Here is a 20,343-nt window from a genome sequence, read left to right as displayed (position 1 = left end):
ATACACAAAATTATATTTTAAAACATACCTGGGTATCTGAAGTACAAGAAAAGGTATTTTTTTATATATTTATACAAAAATTAAACATAAAAATAAATAATTGTGACCTCTGAATATGATTTGACAACCATATTAATGTAACATCAATATATAAAAAATATTACATATACGTACTCGTTATAAATGATCACAAATTGTAATATTTTACTGTTTGCATTGAATTTTGTTGTGTATATTAAGTGATATGGTGACATATCTTCCAAATCACAGTATTGCTAAATTAATTATCCTTTATCAAGATAACCATAATTTTAGGAGAGCTAGTAACCCAGACAAATATTTTTACTGTCACTATATTGAATAGATTTTAATTAATAATATTAAAAGTTAAAAATGATCCGATATTTTTAAAATTTACAGAAACAAATCAAATTAACATCAAAAACGTATTTAATTTCATGGAAAATGTTAGGATTTTTATCTGATGTTGCACACATATAAATTTTATTTTAAGTCATTTTTAATTTTAATTTAATTATTATATAACAACTCATCTAGGGAAAATCTTTATCCATAAGACAACATAAAAGTTATTATTTAAAAAAATATATTTAGTTTCATAAGAATAGCCAAAATGAAATCATTTTGATAAATCAAAATAAAATATTCTTAACAAAAAGTAGTTGATCGATAAAACATTGTAAACAATTCAATTAAAGTAATCATAAAATATATGTCCACATTTAACAATAACAAAATAAACTCATTTGTACTAGCAACTTTCATGCTACATACATTCATACACATCTGGTATGTTTATATGTTCTTTACAATGGTCCAAAGCATCCGGCAAAATTAAGAATCGGAATCAAAATAGTGGGAAAAATCGTGTAATTATAAATTGAAGATTTAATTCCTTTCATAAAAAAATTACCTACGTACAATTTTAAATACATCTTTGAAATATGAGAGTGATGCATGAAAAGTGAGAAAAAAGACATGAAGATGTATACATGTTATGTATTCAGAAAAATCTTTGCAATAGATGACAAAATAAAATATAAATTTCAATCCATAAGATTTTCGTAAACTATAATTTGTGTTGTAACACTGAACTGCCATACCAATACCATTATTGGATTAGTTCCAGCATTATTTAAATTTTAAACCACAATAAAAAAACTAATAAACTAAATTAAAAAATATTATTCAACCAATTCCGAAAGACGTGTAAGAGTTTTTCAATTTATTTAAGTAATTCCAAGGATAACTGAAAGAAGAATTCATAAATCATTTTATTATCACATAAACTAAAAATCATGGAATCGCTATAAGCGATTAACTCTCAAAAAACTTAAGTCCAAGAATCAACAAAAACAGTCAATTAATTAACAAAATAATGCACTCAAACAGAACAAAATATATTAGAAATTTAATCATTCATAAGAATTGAATATTATGCTCTGCATGTTTAGTAAAAAAATATTTATCTGTATAAATCTAAATACGTAATATGCATATTTATTACAAAAATGGAAAATACTGAACTTAATTGGAAATCAATATACATGGTGTGTCCGGAGGAAAGTAATGTCAGTGATTTTTTTTTACGCAACTATGCGTCGAAGCGCGAGTGGACCGGTTGAGAATGGTAGTGGGGGAAGTCAGCTATCGAACGCTGGGTCTGTCAGTTTTCTCCGGCCATCCAGAGAGTGAGGACAGGCGTTTCAGGGGAAGTTTGTTGGGGAACTTGAATAAAAATCAAAATGCAGTCCTCGGTAGAGCAAAGGATGGTGATCAAGTTTTGCATCAGATTTGACAAGACTGCAGCGGAAATTGTTCAAATGATCAAGACAGCCATTAAAGAAGATGCTCTGTTGGATCGGCAAAAGCTCGGCGTCCCCTCGCCCCAAGGCCGGGTTGAGCAGATCCAAAATCAAGACGATGCTCATTACATTTATTCCCAGATAAATCTAGTCAATTGGTTTTCAAATCTGGCACGAACAATTAATATCAAAGGACTAGTCCATCATGAGATTGTATCACCTGGTACAACTGTGAAAGCTAAATTTTACGTCGAAGTGCTACAAATACTGAAACAGAGGATTCAACGCATCCGGCCGGACATCGCAGACGACTGGAAGTTGTTTCATGACAACGCGCCGGCCCGCAGTGCCTTCCTCGTCACCAACTACCTGGCCAAAGAACTAATTTCTTAATCCCCTTGGATCCAAGCAGCTTATACCGCGACCTTAAGGAGCATTCTCGAGGAGGCCTACCGTGGCGCATTTGATGCCTGGAAAAATCGCTGGAGGATTTTTCCAGGCATTAAATGCGGAGGAGCCTATTTTGAAGAATTTTGATGTGTTGTAACTAAAAGTTCAATAACTTCTTTGTAATTGACTCACTGACATTACATTCCGGACACACCATGTATGTTCCTAAAAAAATATTGAACAAAACATATAACTCATTAATTACAAAGGAACTAAAAATAAGTACAAACATATAAATAGCAACCTGCTACATATCATTAAAAGCGCACAAATATACATATAGTCTTTACTGGAAATACTGTTGCAAGTAAGTGTTTTATGTAAATGTTTAGATGCATTAATTTTTCATGTGACATGGGAAGTGAGTTTATTTTAACACTTTTATTGTTACTTGCTAGGGCATTTAATAATATTCTTTAGAATCACTTAGAAATGGCATAAAATATAGTTTAAAACCAATTGTGAATTTTTAGTACGGAAGTGTGTAGTAAAAAAATATATAAATTTAAAGCAGAAAGATAAAGTTTAAAAACATAAAAACATCTACATAATATAAAGTTCACTTCAATGAGAATATCACTCATATGATTTATTAAAATCAAAAACATTGTTTTTTTTTTTAAAAACCAAAAAGTGTAATTAGCAAAAATTAAGATAAATGTTTTGCAGTCAAAATAAATGCTAATAAATTTATTATGTGTAATGAAACAGAAGTAAATACATAATATACACAGTACAATTTAATGTATTTCTAAATATTTACTCTCTCTTCCTACAACATGCAAATGCTACTGAACATCTTATCTACATATTTGTCTCTCATGTTCATCCATCTAACACGACATTGGTAAAACACCATAATGGAAATATGCCACTTAAATAGAAAAAATATTTGTTACTTTTTTTTTCAATCATTCATTGGTGCTTGAAAAACTACAGAAATGCACTAAAATAAAGAGTTGGGAAAATAACTTCATAAATTGTCAGTTGGCGTGCATTACCGTCAATCTAGAATTTTGGCAAAAACGATATTCTCACATGGGGGGATTTGTAACGCTGATTGAATATTTCCTAATCATATGATACGCGTGGGACCAATAGTAGGCTATCTTTCTGAAGATCGGTAAGCACCACGGGTCGGAGTAAATAATGTGTTAGATTTGATTTTAATCACAGTTTTTTCTGTCTCCTGAGAAAGGTTGATTTAGTAGTTTGGCGGTAATGCACGCCGACCGACGACACATTATGTAACAGTAAAATTGTGTGAAAAAATAAAGAATGCAACTAGAAAATAAATATGTATTGAAATATATAAAAAATACATTATAAACAGTTCAGCAAAAAATGAACATGCGAGGAATGTTAGATTTACTAGTTTTAATTACCCTAATACTTGATAAGTAAAACGGTAACTCAATCTTTTTACTGTTGAATAATCAAATTATTAAAATTAAATTAAAGAAGTACTGACAATTTTACCAAGTTTTATATTTACCATTGCCTTAAAATAAAATTTATTCATCTACTCTAAATTACAAGTTTTAGTTTTACATAAAATAAATGGCATATAAAGACTAATGTGATTTTGACAAATATAATAATTAAACTATATTTATAAAGTGAGAAGACTAATACTACCTCTACAAATAACATGATGAAAAATTGACTATTAACCTAATTTTCAGGTAAGAATATGGGCCATGGAAAAAGAAACGTAATATTTATTGCACATCCAGAATATTCCTCTTCACCAAAGTTTCCTGAAGGCTGTAGAACAGCTCCAACTGTTGTTCCGGTTTTAAAGCAAAAACCTGCAATATAAGATAGCATACATAAGATAGCAAATATCAACAAGATACACATATTTATTGATTTTATAATATTTATTATAAAATTTCCTCGATAATTAATATTAAATTAGAAACTATCCTGAAATAAATAGTTCCATGAACATTCATATATATTATGTAGAAAATAAAACTAAAAACATGCGATACAAATATTAAAAAAAATATGATTCATATAAAATACATTTAGTACCTAAAAATGCATATAAACTAAAGTAACCGGTCACATATCTTTTCATGAACTTTGTTGTGAGGGGTCAAATATATCATGTCTGACATAATACACATCAATTTATTGTAAATATATCTTCGGAACGAAAAAGAATGTGTGTTAATCACTGCTAGTTTAAAATAATTCACATGGGTGGGTCATATAACACACAGCTTAGGGAGTCATTTTTCTATTTAACACATTTTTGAATTGTCATTTTTCAACCAGTAAGTTTATGCAATAAAGGCATAGTTGTCGATTTCACAGTTAGATAGTTAGAAAAACTGTTTAACAATTATGTTAGTAGGATAGAATAGAAAGAAAAATAAATATATGTATTTTTTTAAAGAAATATTAGCGTTCCTATAATTTACCCAATTTATTTCAATTTTGGTGACCATTTTAAACGAGTTGTAAATAATTCACTATTAGAAAATGGGAATCAAGTTAGGGAAGAGTGGGGTTTGAACCTCGGACCTTTGATCCGCGAGTCTGCAACCCTAGCTACGGGACCACAACCCGATTTATATATTGCTATGTAGTTACAATGATTGACCATAAAGCTAATGTTTCAAATATAAATAAGTAACTAAACTTCCATATCCCGTTGAAATTTTGTCAATATTTTAGGATTCAATATTATAGTTACTAATATACTTACTTGTTGTAACAGTGTTTGAGGAGTGGCAATCTTGATGAAACTTGAAATGTAGACATTTACAAATGTAGCCATCAAAAACTGGCAGTCAAAACGATCCATAATGCCGCCATGTCCAGGGATTATATCACCAAAGTCCTAGAAAAGATACAATTAATTACAAATTTGAGATGCAAAATTTTTACCACAGGAGTCTGAAAAATAATAACGGCGTGACTGAATTATCGTAGTCATTTAAAAATCAACAAATCGAAGAATAAAAAATATGAATATTTAAACATAGGCAGAGTGGTGAATGTTACACAGCTTAAAAAATTATCATTTGAACTAGCCAGGGACAGATAATAAGTCCTGTAAATGACTGGACTTTCGTATTTCCTCAGTGAGGTTTTTACCACTGCTAAAATATCTGTTGAATCATTTTATACCCCTTGAGGATTAACAGCAAAATTATTATATTGGCCAACTACTCTAAATTCTGAAAATGTCAAAACTAAACATGTGAATGAATATGTCTTTACTCTTCAATTCAAACTGTTCAAAATGAAACATTATTCAAAATTCAAATTTACCAAAGACAAAAGTCAAAGTTCAAATAATCTACTACATGAATTATGTATATATTCGTACATTTAACATAAATGGAAATCAACTGTAGAGAAAGAGGAATACATTTTTCATATTTATGACAAATTACAACAGAGATGAAGAACATTTGAGAGAAGAAAATATGGAAGCCTAGGCATTTACAGGGTTTACGACCTGTCATTGTCTGGTTTAAGTGGCCACTTTACATACTGTGTAACATTCACCATGGTGCCTATGTTTGAACATCCGTATTTCTTCAATTCCTCCATCTGTTGATTTTCATGGCGTTAAAGAGCTGAAACCTGCATTGTTGTGAAGATTTCAATCGAGTTATTTCACATGCTAGGCGATCCGTGAAAACAATTTTCCAAATTTTACGCTTCTTCTTGAACCAGTTGGTTTCATTATAATATTTAAAGTTGGTCCAAATGTTTGTAGAATGTAAGATTTAAAAAATACGAGGTAAGCTTTATTTACACCCCATATTTTACATTAATTTCATTTAATTGGGACACATAAAACCTGATTTTTACATGTCTAATAGTTATTACACTGAGTCCAATATTAATTATATATTTATTCTTCTGTGTGAGTACTTTTGTCAATCGACAATTAAAAAAAAACAATGTAGTACAAGTCAGGACTTACCTTGATTTTGAAAGCACGTTTGAAGCCAGAAGCAAAGAATCCGCCGAATGGGCCAAGAACACTGCTGAATACACTTAACGAGAGAGAATGGATCATGAATGGATACAGCATAAATGACTCCTTTAAGCCCATCTAAAAAAAATAAAATATTTTTGATTACAATAACAAAATAACATTAATATAAAGCATATTTTTTTGATTTGTAGGATTTTTATTGTCTTAAATATATTGTCTTGTTCGAGTTTACAAAAAAATATGTTAAAGATGAAGGTTTGCATAATTGATTTTCTCTCGTGTCCAGGCCGAATAGAGAATACGGGTCTTTGTGTGAAATAGAACTAAAACACCAGACTAGTGTTTTCGGCTTGTCGACGTTGAGATAAGTCTGCCTCGTAGTGTAACGGTTGGTTCCATTTGCCCACCTTGCTTGAGATCCTCGCAAGGTAAAATTGATTTAAAATGTGGTACACCGCAATATTTCATTGTTTCCGGACATGCGTAAGACTTACGAATTACCGCACCTTCAAGTAACATATGATCGAGATACGCTGCATTCGGTGTACCGATGTAGCCTTGTGCGCCACCGGATGTGGATAGGAGAATGATGATGATAATTGATAAAAGCGTTCACAATGTTCGTATACTTACAACTTTAAACAAACTTCCAAAGGATTCCGGAAGGACATATTCTTGTAGTTGGAAGAGATAAGATGGTTCGCAATCAATGGTCATTTTATCCAGAGTCTCGGAGTATTCAATTGGGCAAACAAAGTAGGGGTATTTGCACATGAAGTATGAGATCTGTCAAAAATGAATATATTAAAAATGTACATAATATACAATGACATGTATACAAAATATAAACTAACCACAAATTTGTAAATTTAAGTATTTTTCGTCTATTATTTCTAACAAATTTGAATTGTTCAAACTAACTCAGTCGTCAAAAGTTGAAGTGCAGCTATACTTACAAACAATCCAAATATAACGGTAGAAATTCCACCTCCGATAAAACCTTCCCATGTCTTTTTAGGGCTTAACTTGATTAATGGTGTCTTTCCAAAGAAAAATCCGAATACATAAGCCATCACATCATTGCAAACAATCATTGAGACAGGTACGATGAACCAAATGAGACCTGAAATCCAAAAATAGATTAAATTTATAACATTTTAATACGCCTATGTTTCAACGCAGTTGATTTTAATTTATTTTATTATAACTAATATTTATTTTATTATAACTATACTACTTATAATCAAAAATTACGATTAATATGTTTACCTTCAAAAATGTTCTGAAGAATGAAATAACTCTGCGTAACCACAATGAGTAGAGCGACATGTGTCCAGGCAAATAGGCTGAATTGTTTCATGTAATATTTCTTCACGAGACTTAGAACAAACCACACAAATCCCACACAGTACAGGGAAAAGGAGAAAAATCGGTGGTACTTGACTAGCATGCGTAAATATTCCTGGAAAAGGTGGGACAAAAACACTATAAAAATATTTTGAAACCTTAAACTGAGTAAATGCTTTTTGTCCTTGCAAAACATGTTTTACTAAAATATTGAACATTATCTGCAAAATAAGAGAAACATCATAAACATGTTGGTGTATATATTAATAAGGAATGAAAAATTTAAAATTATTTACATTTGAGTGCTCATATTGTTTTAAGAAACAATTTTAAAATCCAATTTCTTATAGTACTAAATCTTCACATGCAAATAATATGATATTTAAAATGAATATATTTAGTAATTATTATTTTATTAGATATTTAATAGATAAATGTCGGCCTCGTGGTGTAGTGGTCAGAACGTTCGCCTACCATGCAAGAGGTCTCGGGTTCGATTCCCGACATGGTTGAAATGAAATATTTATTTAAAAGGGCGTTTTCACACCATAATATTTCATAGTCTCTGGACTGGTACCTGAAGCTTAAGACTGATCATCTTACCTTCATGTAGCAAAAATTATCAAGATATGATGCGATTGGTATACCAATGCAGTTCCCTATGAACCATTAGGTGCGAAAAGGAAATGGTGATGATGATGGATGATTTTAATAAATGGGCACTAAAATTTAATTCTTAATGCCTGATAATGGCACAATAATTAGTTCAAATGTAATTTCATATTTTCAGCCGTTTATATTTTATGTGACAACGCTCTATTGAAATGCACAGTATAGTTGATAAAATATATCTTACAGTCTTGCTTATAACCACTCCGTAATAAGCGACCAGATTCTCTCCATAGAAGAAGTAATTGGATGCTACGAGGAAGTACCAGGAGAGAGAACGGAACCAGGGAAGGCCGTGGATCTTGTACACAGCATAGCCGATGTTGATTATCTCCTCGAAGCATTTAACTTGAACCAAAAGTGTCTGGAAGCAAAAATAATTTTGTAAATTCTACTTTTCAAACAAATGATGTACATACATATATATCACTACAATAAATTACACTATTATTAAATTACACATTTTATAAGATTACATTAAATTATCAATGGAGAGCTTCTTATTTTCATAAATATTGTGAAAAGTTTACACTACATAATTTCTTCATTTCCCTTATATAAATAATATTATAATGGTGCATAAGCACAGCATAATTTTTATGTTATATTAGCTTTTTATTTATAATACAAAAGATAAGATGAAACACAAGAAATGAGATTTAATTTAACACAAACTAATAGACAAGAAAGCATCCAGAAATAAAATATAGAGTAGTGACGTCAGGCGCGGAGTAATTGAAAAATCGTAGTGATGATAATACGATACATAAAAAATACAATAAAATTTTGATTTAGTATATTAACAATAAAAAAAAATAATTTCCTTTTATATCAAGAAATAACTAATGCCCTCTATTTACAGTTTTCCCATCATTTCCAGAGAATAACTGAAGCCATCAAAGTATAACGACTACTACAGTTGTAGAGATTCATCGGGGTCATGAACATAAAACCAACCAGATTAAGTGCAAGTTCAAATCTATCCCTTATAAATAAGTTAGATTAATTTCTTGTTCAAAGCATTAATTTTGTGGTAAATCATTTTAATTGATGTTAGTAAATATTAGTATTTAGCTACTTACCGAAAAGTGTAATAGTGTAGTAAATATTAGTATTTAACCACTTACCACTTTTCGGTAAGTAGCTACATACTAATATTTACTAACATATATATATATTTTTTAAAGGAATAACCCGCTAAGCCTCTATTTTGAAGCTTGTCAGCAGATGGAATAGAGAGGATATGAAAGGAAGTAATGAAAAATACACCACAACACCAAGACCAATTGAGGAAAAAATCTTTCTTGGATTTTCTTCTTGTAACTGGCGGGAATCGAGCCAGCGATGCCAGTTTCACAGTTGGACGTCTAACCAACTGCACCATGGCGCCTGTACAATAAGATTAATTTATTTTTAAGTTTTATTGAAAAAATATTTGTACAGATGTATCAATTAAATATGTATCTAAATTCAATCAGACATTAAGTAGTACTTGAGATAAGCTATTGCCATTACTCAAAAGAACATCGAAGCCCAAACTAATCAAAGATTAAAAAATATGTTAATTACATAATATATATTTCAGCTGGAAAAATTCATATTTCTTGTAGTAAATTGTATACAATATAAATCATGGATGGATTTAGAAACATAAATATACAAAGAAATGTTTTTTGAGATGTGTTTACATTGTAAACCAAACAAATAAAGCTATAATTACATTTGGTATTTTGAGTCGGCGGGACTAATATATTTTGATTCTACATGACTAATTTCAATATATTCATTTACCTAACAATAATGGGGGACAAATATCAACGTAATTAATATAATGATACAATTGTGTAATATAGAAATCATTATAAGATAACATTTTAAAATAACTATAATTTAACACATATGAATATAGAAGGAAAATTGATAATTGCTCAGTTATGAGGTTATAAATAAGTACATATTTGGTAACTTACAATAACCATAAGAGCCAATGGACCTCCATAAATAAGTAAGCAGAATCCGGCTATCATTAGCCAAGTAAATATACCTCGAATAACCCAATTTCTCCATCTATAAACATAAAGAAAATGCTCATTATTACCAACAAATAACAGGCCGCCGCGACGTTCACCCATAGAGGAACGCAGCGAGGACAGAACACCACACCACACACAAATCTTCTTGAATACAGACAGAAAGTAGTTGCTGATTTTATTCCAATCATTTTCAAGTATTTGCTGAATTTGATCGGTCCATCTCATTTTCTGAATCTTTGCATCATGAATATTTTTAGCTGTTTCTATTTTAACAGTATTTTAAGTCTAGGCATTTATAAGGCTTATTACTTGTCATTGGCTGGTTTAAGTGGCAACTTTACGCACGAAGTAAAATTCATATTTCTAATTATGTTTGAACATCCACTTTTCTCAACTCTTCTCTTTAAAATAATGTAAAATATTGCATTGTAAATTCTTAACATTAGGAAACAGGTATCATATGAGAGTGATCTAAATCAGGTGATCGATATAAATTTAAATACTTTATCATCCTAATCAGTTGACAAACAAGAAATACACCAAATATTGTATATCAATAGTATCTGTAATGCTTGACATCATTTTTATATGAATAATAAAAGTCTAGTCATGCCACACATTTTTTGTGAGCAAAGATAATCTTTTTACCTATAATAAATACAAAAATTACATAACATACTACATTATTATTTTATGCGTCAATAATGTTCGATAAGTGGTAAGAGCATCATTATATTTAATAAGTCAACATAAAACTTTATTCATATTTAGGTGTACAAATTTGCTTCCGCTGTTTCCAAAATTCGAAGATTTATTGTAAAAAACTGGTTTTATATTTATGATTCAAAGTACTGTCCAGTTGGACTTATTATAATGTAATCACATTTCAAATAAGTTATTTTGAGATCATTTAGCACCCTTTTATCGCTGTGCCCCTTAAGAAAGTAGAAGAAAAAAAAATGACCCAGCCTAACGTACATTGTGAAACATAAATGGATTCAATTATTATTAGCAGGAAAGTGATATTAGATAACAAAGTACCTACATAACCCACTGAATGTAATGTTACATAATGCAAACATGAAATTCCCAGGGCATGATATTAGTCAGAGTATACGTAATAAAGATATGAAAGAAGACTATACTAATTTAAGTAGAATACAGAGCAAATCAACGTATTCAGACATAAATGACTGATAAAATGCAATTATAAATTTCTATTCATAAAAAACTTAACAGAAAAAACAAAGATGAAACTTAACATAGAGCAATTATGCTAAGGAACATGATATTTAATTGCTTTAGATTACATATAATTTATTATATTTATACAATCCCTACTCAAACTGTACACAGTCCAGTGATTCCTAAAACTGATTCAGTTTCACCGTATGTATCCTGCGCTACGTTAACAGATAACAAAGTGAGTGATATTTGGATAAGTACATTTTACTACTTCAGTAAAATAAGGGTTATTCTTTTTGACACCAATTTATCTTCGGGAATAATGACAGAATAATTAAAAATAATAAACCTCACATAAGGTTACCTGACAAAACACACTTTATAAAGATTATTCAAACTAATCCCAAACATACATAATAATATCTAGGTTGAAAAGTGATACATATGGCTTTGATATTGCACTATTTTCTAATAGTGAGTTATTTACAACTAGTTGAAAATGGCAGTCAAAATGAAAAATTTGGGTAAATAATAAGAACGCAAACATTTCTTTAAAAAAAAATTTAAAAATGTATCAACAATGAATACGATATCAAAGCCAGGGACGGTTCTCGCTAGGGAGCAAGGAGCGCAACGCACTCCCAATAATTTCAGAAATAATGCATCTAACAATATATAATAAAATCTACACACGTTTGTTTATCCCCTTATCTTTACCACATACAATAATATAAAATACTTTTGCCTCTACTTGCTCGGTACGCCGCTTTCCCGCGCCGCCTGAAAACCCCACGTCACACGCCCCGTACTAATCCGACAAGGCTAAAAAGTGCATTTGAAAATTAGCTATCAAATAAATTCCATTTAGTACTGATATTAGAGGGAGAAGCTTAAACCGGCTCAAATGGTGAGACAAAACATAGAAGTGTTCATTATTTTTATTTTTTTATATATTTTTTATTTTTATGTATTCAGGAAGAACAACAGTTTATATATTTTTAATAATGACTTTTTACCCTTTGCTTTTCAGAAATGATAATTGACAAAAATCACATTCATGAAGAATGGGACACTAAAAATAAAATACTTAAACTCATTAAAATATCATTATATCAACTCATTAGTTAGTAAATAAAAAAAAATATATAATACAAGAGAAAAAAAGAGCACATAGGAGGGTTAGGGGATGAGGAAATAGAGTGGAGGAGTGGAAGAGAGGGATTTCCATAATTTAGTTGACCGATTCAAAATTTTAATATGATAATAACATGAACATAATTAAAGGAAAATAAACATATTACACATTGACAGGTGTTTCATTTTACAGTATTCAAAATATCTAAATGGGGACAAAGTAAGTTTAATTTGGAGCAGCTACGATAAATAAATGAGTTTTGAACAAAAATTTTTTTGGGGAATGAATTATAAAAAAAATTACTTGTCGAGTTGACTTTACAGGACAGTTTATTGAAATACGCTCTAAAATATATGGACTATTGATAAAATTATTTAAAATGGAGGAAAGACAGATCAGAAATTCTTCTACGTTTAGTAAGGGAAGTTAAACTATGAAAGAATGAAGAGTCTTCGTAAAAGTCAAAATAAGTATGAGATTTACGATCCAGAAGTTTAAGGAATCTATTCTGTATACTATCTAGTTGTGATATATAAATTGTATATCGAGGATTCCAAACAACAGAAGCAAACTCAAGATGGCTGCAAACGTATGCATTATATAAAATATTGAGGGATATATATATATATATATATATATATGTTTGGATAATTTATATGGCGCCATTTTTGTGAAAATCACCTCAAGCGCGCTGTACAATAAATAAATCACCTTTTGCACCCCCTGAAGTTATTGCCACTGACCATCACCGATCATAGCCATTAAGTTCAATTAACATTTATATGCTAGGTTATCACTTAAGACCATCTTTTACTGTTCCTCTGGGCATCTGTTGCTTGTTTATTTTGCATTATTTTGTTATTTTATTTACGTAGAACATTTATTAAATGAATCATTAATTTATACTCAACTGCGATAAATTGCAGATAACAAATAATAGAAACGGGTAGTGATACCATTGTGTGATGCGGATGCATGGATCTGAGGTCGGAGGTTCTATCCCAGCTCTTTTACAACTTGTTTCCCGTTCTAACATGGTTATTTACAACTAAAAGAAAATGTCCCAAAATCGAAATATTTTGGTAAATCATAAAAATGCAGATATTTATTTGGAAAAAAAAACAAGTGATAAAACATTTCCAGTGAAAATAAAAAAGTGGCATTCTAACTGACTACCATTAGGTTCACTGGAATGGGATAGTCAAGAACTTGATAAAAGAAGAGCCACAACAATAAGTGTATTTAAACGCATTAAAAAAACATTATTTTAACTTTCATATTTACCCAGTAAAACTGTAAAAAGGTCCCTCATACTAATATAATTTAATTTAATTCAATTACTATAGTGCGGTCGAACTTGGTTATTACGAGGAAGATGGGACAGATTGAATTTGCTCGTTATAAACATTACTAGTTATACCCGAGAAATGTTTTTTTTATACAATCGCTATTGCACATTTTCATTAAGTAAACAAGCAAATATGGTCCATAGATGGAAAATCCTGCGTTTCTTCGGGTACAAAACCATTGGAGCAATGCTTCATCGACATTAGTACGATCACACTTTCTAATTTTTTTGTGTCCGTGATATTCGATTTAAATGCAGACAAATAAATATCCTTATTTTTCCACAATGTTGACACTGTGGATGAAGATAGAGAAAACTTTGTACACACTTCCACATTTTTCGTGCCACGTTCGATTTCACAAATAATTGCCACTTTTTAACAAATTGAGAGACACTTCCTCTTGTTAGTAGACATGTTTATTATTCGGGGTTAAGTTTTAACTGATCTGGTCTAGAACTCATTTGACATCACCCACTTGTAATGCTAATTGTGTATTGAAATAAGCATAGAACATTAAAAAAATCTAAAAAACCAACCCTGTAAAAACCCCCAAAACAAGCATGTCATTCATAAACTACAAAAGCAGCTGTAAATTGTAGCAATGTGCCGAACCGGCACTTACTAAGTTCACAAAGCTTAGATTTTTAAAAAACCATGTGAGTTCATTTTTCAATATTGTCGGCGAAAAATCCAATTACGTACTTAGACACTTACATAGCTATCATTAACAAAATCCAAACCCAAAGCCCGGCGGTATTTATCCTTTACGTTAGCCAACCGTTTGGATTTTATCACTTGGGTTTTTATTTTGAGAATGATGTTTTTAACAATTGAAAATGTTTTGTGTAATTTTTGACAATATTTTTGTTCCGTATGTCCGGGAAGTAGCTCGTTATAACAGTGAATAATTGTATGGAGAAAACCATGAACTAAAATGTCACTAATGTTACATCCGAGATCTCGCTATTGCTGAGATCGTTACAACCGAGTTCGACTGTATAACCCTTTATCGTTATAATAATAATAATAATTATGGATAACTTATATAGCGCCATTTTCGTACTATAATACCTCAAGGGTGCTTTACAAAGTGATTATATAAAGATATAAATTTAACTTTTTAATTTAAGAAAAATAATGTACTTTTTCATACTACTTTTCCACCACATGCTAAGAATTTATTCAAATGATTTAGAGAACAAGTGGGTTTTAAGTTTCTTCCGAAACATCACTTCACTCTCACAATTTCGGATTTCTGCTGGGAGAGCATTCCATGCCGTAGGGCCTGCGACCGCAAATGCACGTTCGCCGAATTTAGTGCGCTGTTTGCGTAGAGGAATAATAACTTTTCCTTTCGACGTAGATGTAGCTGATCTAAGCGTAAGACGTCTGTCAGCTAGTTCATCTGGAATGCAGAGTTCCTTAGATATTCTGGAGTGATATGACTGAATTTAGAGATTCCAAAAATAAGTCTCGCTGCGGCATTTAATACAGCCGGTAGGCGAGTCATTTTATTCATCGGTAGACCTGCGTAGATACCATTACAATAACCGACTCTAGACACTACAAACGCATTTATTAATTGACGGGCAGCATCAACTGGCAAATTTTTGCGTATGCATTTAATCTGTCTCAGCTGGTAAAAGCATGAACTTATCGTTCTACTAATTTGAGCGTCAAGAGAAAGGTCAGAATTAAGGGTGACCCAGTAGTTTAACGGTGGGTAAAGCGGTACTCCTTACATCGGGTAGTGCCGTATCCTGGATCAAATTCTGTCGTCTGGCTGAAGCAATCAATAGCTGTTCCGTTTTAGATGGATTAAGTGTTAGTCTTTTTTCAGCCATCCAGTTTCCTATTTTCTCAAAGCATCCATTAATCAAATCAACAAGCACATTTCTCTCGCTCGGTTTACAATAAAAATAAATCTGCGTATCATCTGCATAGCAGTGAGACCACAATCCACATTCTTTGATAATATTCTCTATATCTTTGGTGTACAGGAGATAGAGAAGTGGTCCGAGTACTGATCCTCCTCCAGTACTCCAGTAGTTATGGTTTCTTTATAAAAACATACATTAATTTCATTTTATGGTAAAGATACCAGTCTCAGGACCAAGATGTCGCGAAAGCGATGAAACTAGCCACTAATTATTTCGAATTTGTTGATTGTTAATCAATAACATATAATAACATATCACTCGCTTTTATTATTTTATTTAATTTATTAGAAGTAACATATTGTATGAATGACATACAACATTTTAACGAGATTATTTGAAAAAAAATATATTGTACGTGTAACATTTGAAAATGGCCCTCAAAATTAAATAATTGGGTAAATCATAAGAACGCCAATATTTCTTTTTTCTTTAAAAAAAAACCAACGATAATTATTTGATACTCACAAACGATGTATATAATTTTAAGAAGCACTAACGATAATATAGGTTATTCTGTGTATTATAAAAATTAATGAATATTGGTATTAAAATCAAATAAATAAGATGAAATTAATATGATGGTTTGTTTTATCAAGCATTTTGCTGTTTTTCTTGCAAATATGGGCTTTGGTTACTATACGATGAATCTGTTGTTGGAGATTCAATTGCACGAAGTGAAGATTACGTTTCAGAAGGCCAAATCACATTTTTGCGGTCTAGTTAGCTTAATCCTTTAATTTTTACATAAGCTGGATTCATTTTGGAAAAAATATATAAAATAATGCTATTTAAAAATAAAAAAAACATGGTATACTTACTTTCTAAAAAATATGAGATATGACAATATGTATCCCAAAAAATGCGACTATAGACAAAATATTTTTTTTTTTTTTCGTTGGAACTAAAGATATAATAATAATATGTAGACAAAATACACTAAAAACTCGAAATTGACAATTTGTGGAAAATGGCATTATACGTATGAGAGGTGGATATTTAAGTTAGGTACAGTTAAGTACAACAAAATAATGGAATATATGAATAATAACCCATATAACAATAAGTTGACTTATGTTTACTATTTAATGTGTCATATTTTAGTATGTTCAAAAGCCCTAGACTATTCTTTATCATTATTCCTTTTTTGTTATGTCAAAACTAATTGATCGGGTTTGTCTCACAACCGACATTTAAAGTATGTCCAAATCTTTGTAAACTAAAACGGAAATATGGAAGTTCAGGCATAATTAAAGGGTCATATTTCCTTCTCAAAAAGAGGTGTTCTATCTTTTGTTAAAATCCCTATCGATCTGTCAAATAGTAATTTACACTATTTCAAAACTGTGTTTATTTTCGGAAAAGAAAGAAACATACATAGTTTCAAAATAATAAAAGAACGGTTTTTAATGAACATTAAATCGATGTCTATAGAAATAAGATTAATGCAAGACAAAATCGAATCTCAAGCTTCATGTCTGATATTACCTCCCTAACGAGCCATATTTGTTTTGAAAGTGGTCCAATTACATTAATCATCATACAATACATAAAAATAGAGAAAATTTTCTAACTTTACAAATGGCCTTGGACTCGAAAAGGATATATAAAAAAAACAAAAAACATCACAAACATAAATTAAAACAGCTAACCTTGAAACTGATTAATCGAGAAAATAATGTATTCGTATTGAGAAATGCCAAAAAAAATCTGATTTTTTACAGGACCTTGACACATCCATTCTTAAATTGCAGACAACCCTACGTAAGACAAACAAGCAGCTTTTATCATAATATCAAACCCTCTCTGTCGACTATGAAATACAATATAGCATTAACAACTTGCCTTTAAAACATAACTGACTGAGATATTCATAAAACAGGTTTATTTCTAAATTGGTGTGGCCTTATTTTGCATAAAATAGCATACTATTAAGCAAATAATATTAGTAAGTTTGAAATTCTTTACAGATTTTTCACAGATAAACAATTGATTCAAGCTAATAACACGGCCAAAGACACAAAAGATTTTAATTCTATTTATAGAAATATTTTGTTTGAAAACATACCTTGCAGATAGACCAGACAGAGCTCCATCTAGCACCTCGGGAGTTTTATCTGTACCCTGAGGCAGATTTTTCGACATTTCATCAACATATTTTTCTTCTAGAGTTTTTTCTTCCTCTGAATCAAACTGCGAATATCGGAAATAAAATTTAAAAAATTTATCGGCGAAAAACCGGTTTAGATAATCTTTAAATAATATTCCATGTTAATGAAAACAAAATAATGCGAAACAGAAAAAATACAATCAGCTGCTCTTGTCTTACATGGTCTGATTCTCCAGCAGTATCTCCCTTTTCTTCCATATCACCTTCGGGTCGTCGTTGACGAATTTCGGACATTTTAATGCACTTCGTCTTTATGAGACCGTCAAATAAATATGATTAAGGCATTAACCCGGAAAATTAATACGCTTCTATATTATCTAATAATATATGCACTCAACTAACACAATGTAAACAACATGACTGCGAAATTTCCAGTCGTTTGGCTCTTTGGCTGTCAAACGGAAAATCAATAACCATTTATCAGTGCTACCAGAAGAAAAAAATATTATGTTCGAATTGAATTTTTTAAATATATATGTTAGGTTTTATAGGCGTGGGCGCAGTTTCCTATTATTACGGATAATTTATGTAGAGTCATTTTTGCAATAAAACTTTCGTTTTTTGGTTCATAAATTCAACAAAAGTTTGATTCGGTTCTTGATTATAAAAATTTATCCTTGGCTTAGCTGTGATTTATGATAAACTGTTTTGAAATCATAAGGTATGGTATAAAGATAGCCGAAATATATTTGATTGAAATTAAAGGTAAGTTAAGATTTTTGACTAGTTCACTTCAATTATCACTTGTAAACAATGTGACGGAACGCCGTTCCGGCACTGATTTGAGTAAAAATAATGATTTTTCAAAAGGGGAAAAACCACGCTTGGAACATTTAAACTGTATTTTGAAACAAGTCTGATATTTGTTAAATTTCATGGCCCAACTTAAAAGACTAGGACAAAAATGACAGTAATATGGATGTTAAACTTGGCCAAAATAATAAAAAACTGCAGACAGCGCACGAACGAGACAAGCAAAACCACTTATTTCGGAAATCAATCAATTCGCTAAATTTTTATAAACTTATGATGAAAATCGCATTATTTGTTGGTTTGTAATGTTTAATTTTATTTCAAAGTGTTAAAACTTATTTGGAGATCAGCTGAATAAAACAAAAATGGTTTTAAGACTTGTTGAATATAATATTATAGAACAATTTGAATAGTTCTTGTTGAAATATTTTTGCTGTTGTTTTGTTTCATTATTATTATTAATAAGTTTTGTACCGCCGATTTTGCCGATATTTTTTCAAACTTTTGTCACCCACAAAACGACAATTTAATTAATTACTTACAATGTTACTTTTAAACGATGAAAGAAACAAAAAAAATGTACGTTACATACCCAAGCTGACCAGCACGGTCTAACTTCAATATTTATTACAATAAGTTTTTTAAAAGTATTTGATAAAGCGTTTCGGTATTGCATATTTTGCGAGTGTACCCTGGAAAATAATATGAACTATTTCCTAAACAGTTTTCCAACTTCACTGCTTTACAAAAAAATATAGGGTAAAGCATAAAGTACGCATTGCGATTTATTCTAAACATATTTTCAAAGTTGATGAAACTGCTATTTTAATAGGTTTTATACGAGATAAACTGTAAATCGCTATGTCGTTCACATTACGTGTTGGATTAGATGGTTTTTGGTGGTTTTGATATTAAAATCGAAAAAAACGAATTATCTGTTTTGTACAAGACTAGGACTATTATAGCAAAAATGAATATTATTTTATTTTGCTCAGTGATCATTTAACTATTTATAAGTGTATTTGTTTTTATCACTGGATGTCAATTCAAAGGTGATTTTATATTTGCTGTCAAATTGGTGTATAAGCAAAGAGTACGCGTGCGCGTGCTCTCTGCTTATATGAAAAAAATAGCAACATGATTTGGTACTAAATCACTCACCGATTCTTTACTTCTTGTTTTACGATTCAGGGTACATGAACTCTGAATTATTCTAATAATTGCTTAATTTTATTATTCCCGCTACTAAAAAAAATAACTGTTTTATTAATTTTAGACAGCCACTCGTCACATTTAAGCTTAGCCGCTTTTGAAATGGCTCGAAAATTTGAATTTATAATCTTGAGCTTGGCACCACACACACTCATGAACTGCAGAATCTTGCTACGGCTTTTTTGGGCCCTTAAAAAAAAAGTATGCAAAAGCTTATGATAACTGGTAAGTCACTTACCCTAGCCGTACCATCGCACTATTCTAAGTAGCTCAAACATTTGGTTCTGCCTACTCTAAGGTGGCATCCATA

The 20,343-nt window shown here is 30.6% G+C and overlaps 2 protein-coding genes across 3 annotated transcripts in view; one reads left to right on the top strand and one right to left on the bottom strand.

The window, feature by feature from the left end:
* LOC148279238 (tRNA N6-adenosine threonylcarbamoyltransferase, mitochondrial-like) overlaps positions 1 to 20,343 on the top strand; it is a 250,509-nt gene that overhangs the window by 38,664 nt on the left and 191,502 nt on the right. The window lies entirely within an intron of this gene.
* On the bottom strand, positions 1,006 to 18,476 carry Cds (CDP-diacylglycerol synthase). Of its 2 annotated transcripts, XM_088230253.1 has the most exons (11): positions 18,228 to 18,476; positions 17,967 to 18,091; positions 10,230 to 10,326; positions 8,447 to 8,623; positions 7,513 to 7,705; positions 7,200 to 7,366; positions 6,877 to 7,029; positions 6,229 to 6,360; positions 4,996 to 5,130; positions 3,951 to 4,087; positions 1,006 to 1,270 (listed from the first exon to the last, which is right to left on the bottom strand). In XM_088230253.1, the coding sequence occupies exons 1-10, from the start codon at positions 18,300 to 18,302 to the stop codon at positions 3,998 to 4,000; spliced, it is 1,344 nt and encodes a 447-aa protein (XP_088086379.1). In that variant the 5' UTR covers positions 18,303 to 18,476; the 3' UTR covers positions 1,006 to 1,270; positions 3,951 to 3,997. The 2 variants fall into 2 exon arrangements, with proteins under 2 accessions (XP_088086379.1, XP_088086378.1); XM_088230252.1 differs by lacking the exon at positions 1,006 to 1,270 and having other exon boundaries at positions 3,744 to 4,087.

Source organism: Micrasema longulum, unplaced genomic scaffold, assembly GCF_059751315.1.
Source record: "Micrasema longulum isolate JH-2025_06_02 unplaced genomic scaffold, ASM5975131v1 h1tg000744l, whole genome shotgun sequence".
NCBI lineage: Eukaryota > Metazoa > Arthropoda > Insecta > Trichoptera > Brachycentridae > Micrasema > Micrasema longulum.
The sequence above is the reverse complement of the archived record's forward strand: the minus strand, read 5'-3'. Positions and strand labels throughout refer to the sequence as shown.

Bases quoted from the DNA above. Each gene is read 5' to 3' on its own strand.
- Cds (XM_088230253.1), bottom strand. From the start codon at position 18,302: ATGTCCGAAATTCGTCAACGACGACCCGAAGGTGATATGGAAGAAAAG. The intron at 7,367-7,512 runs GTAAACATATTA...TTTGGATTTCAG, and splicing joins TCTTCAGAACATTTTTGAAG to GTCTCATTTGGTTCATCGTA. The intron at 4,088-4,995 runs GTAAGTATATTA...CTTATATTGCAG, and splicing joins CTCAAACACTGTTACAACAA to GTTTTTGCTTTAAAACCGGA.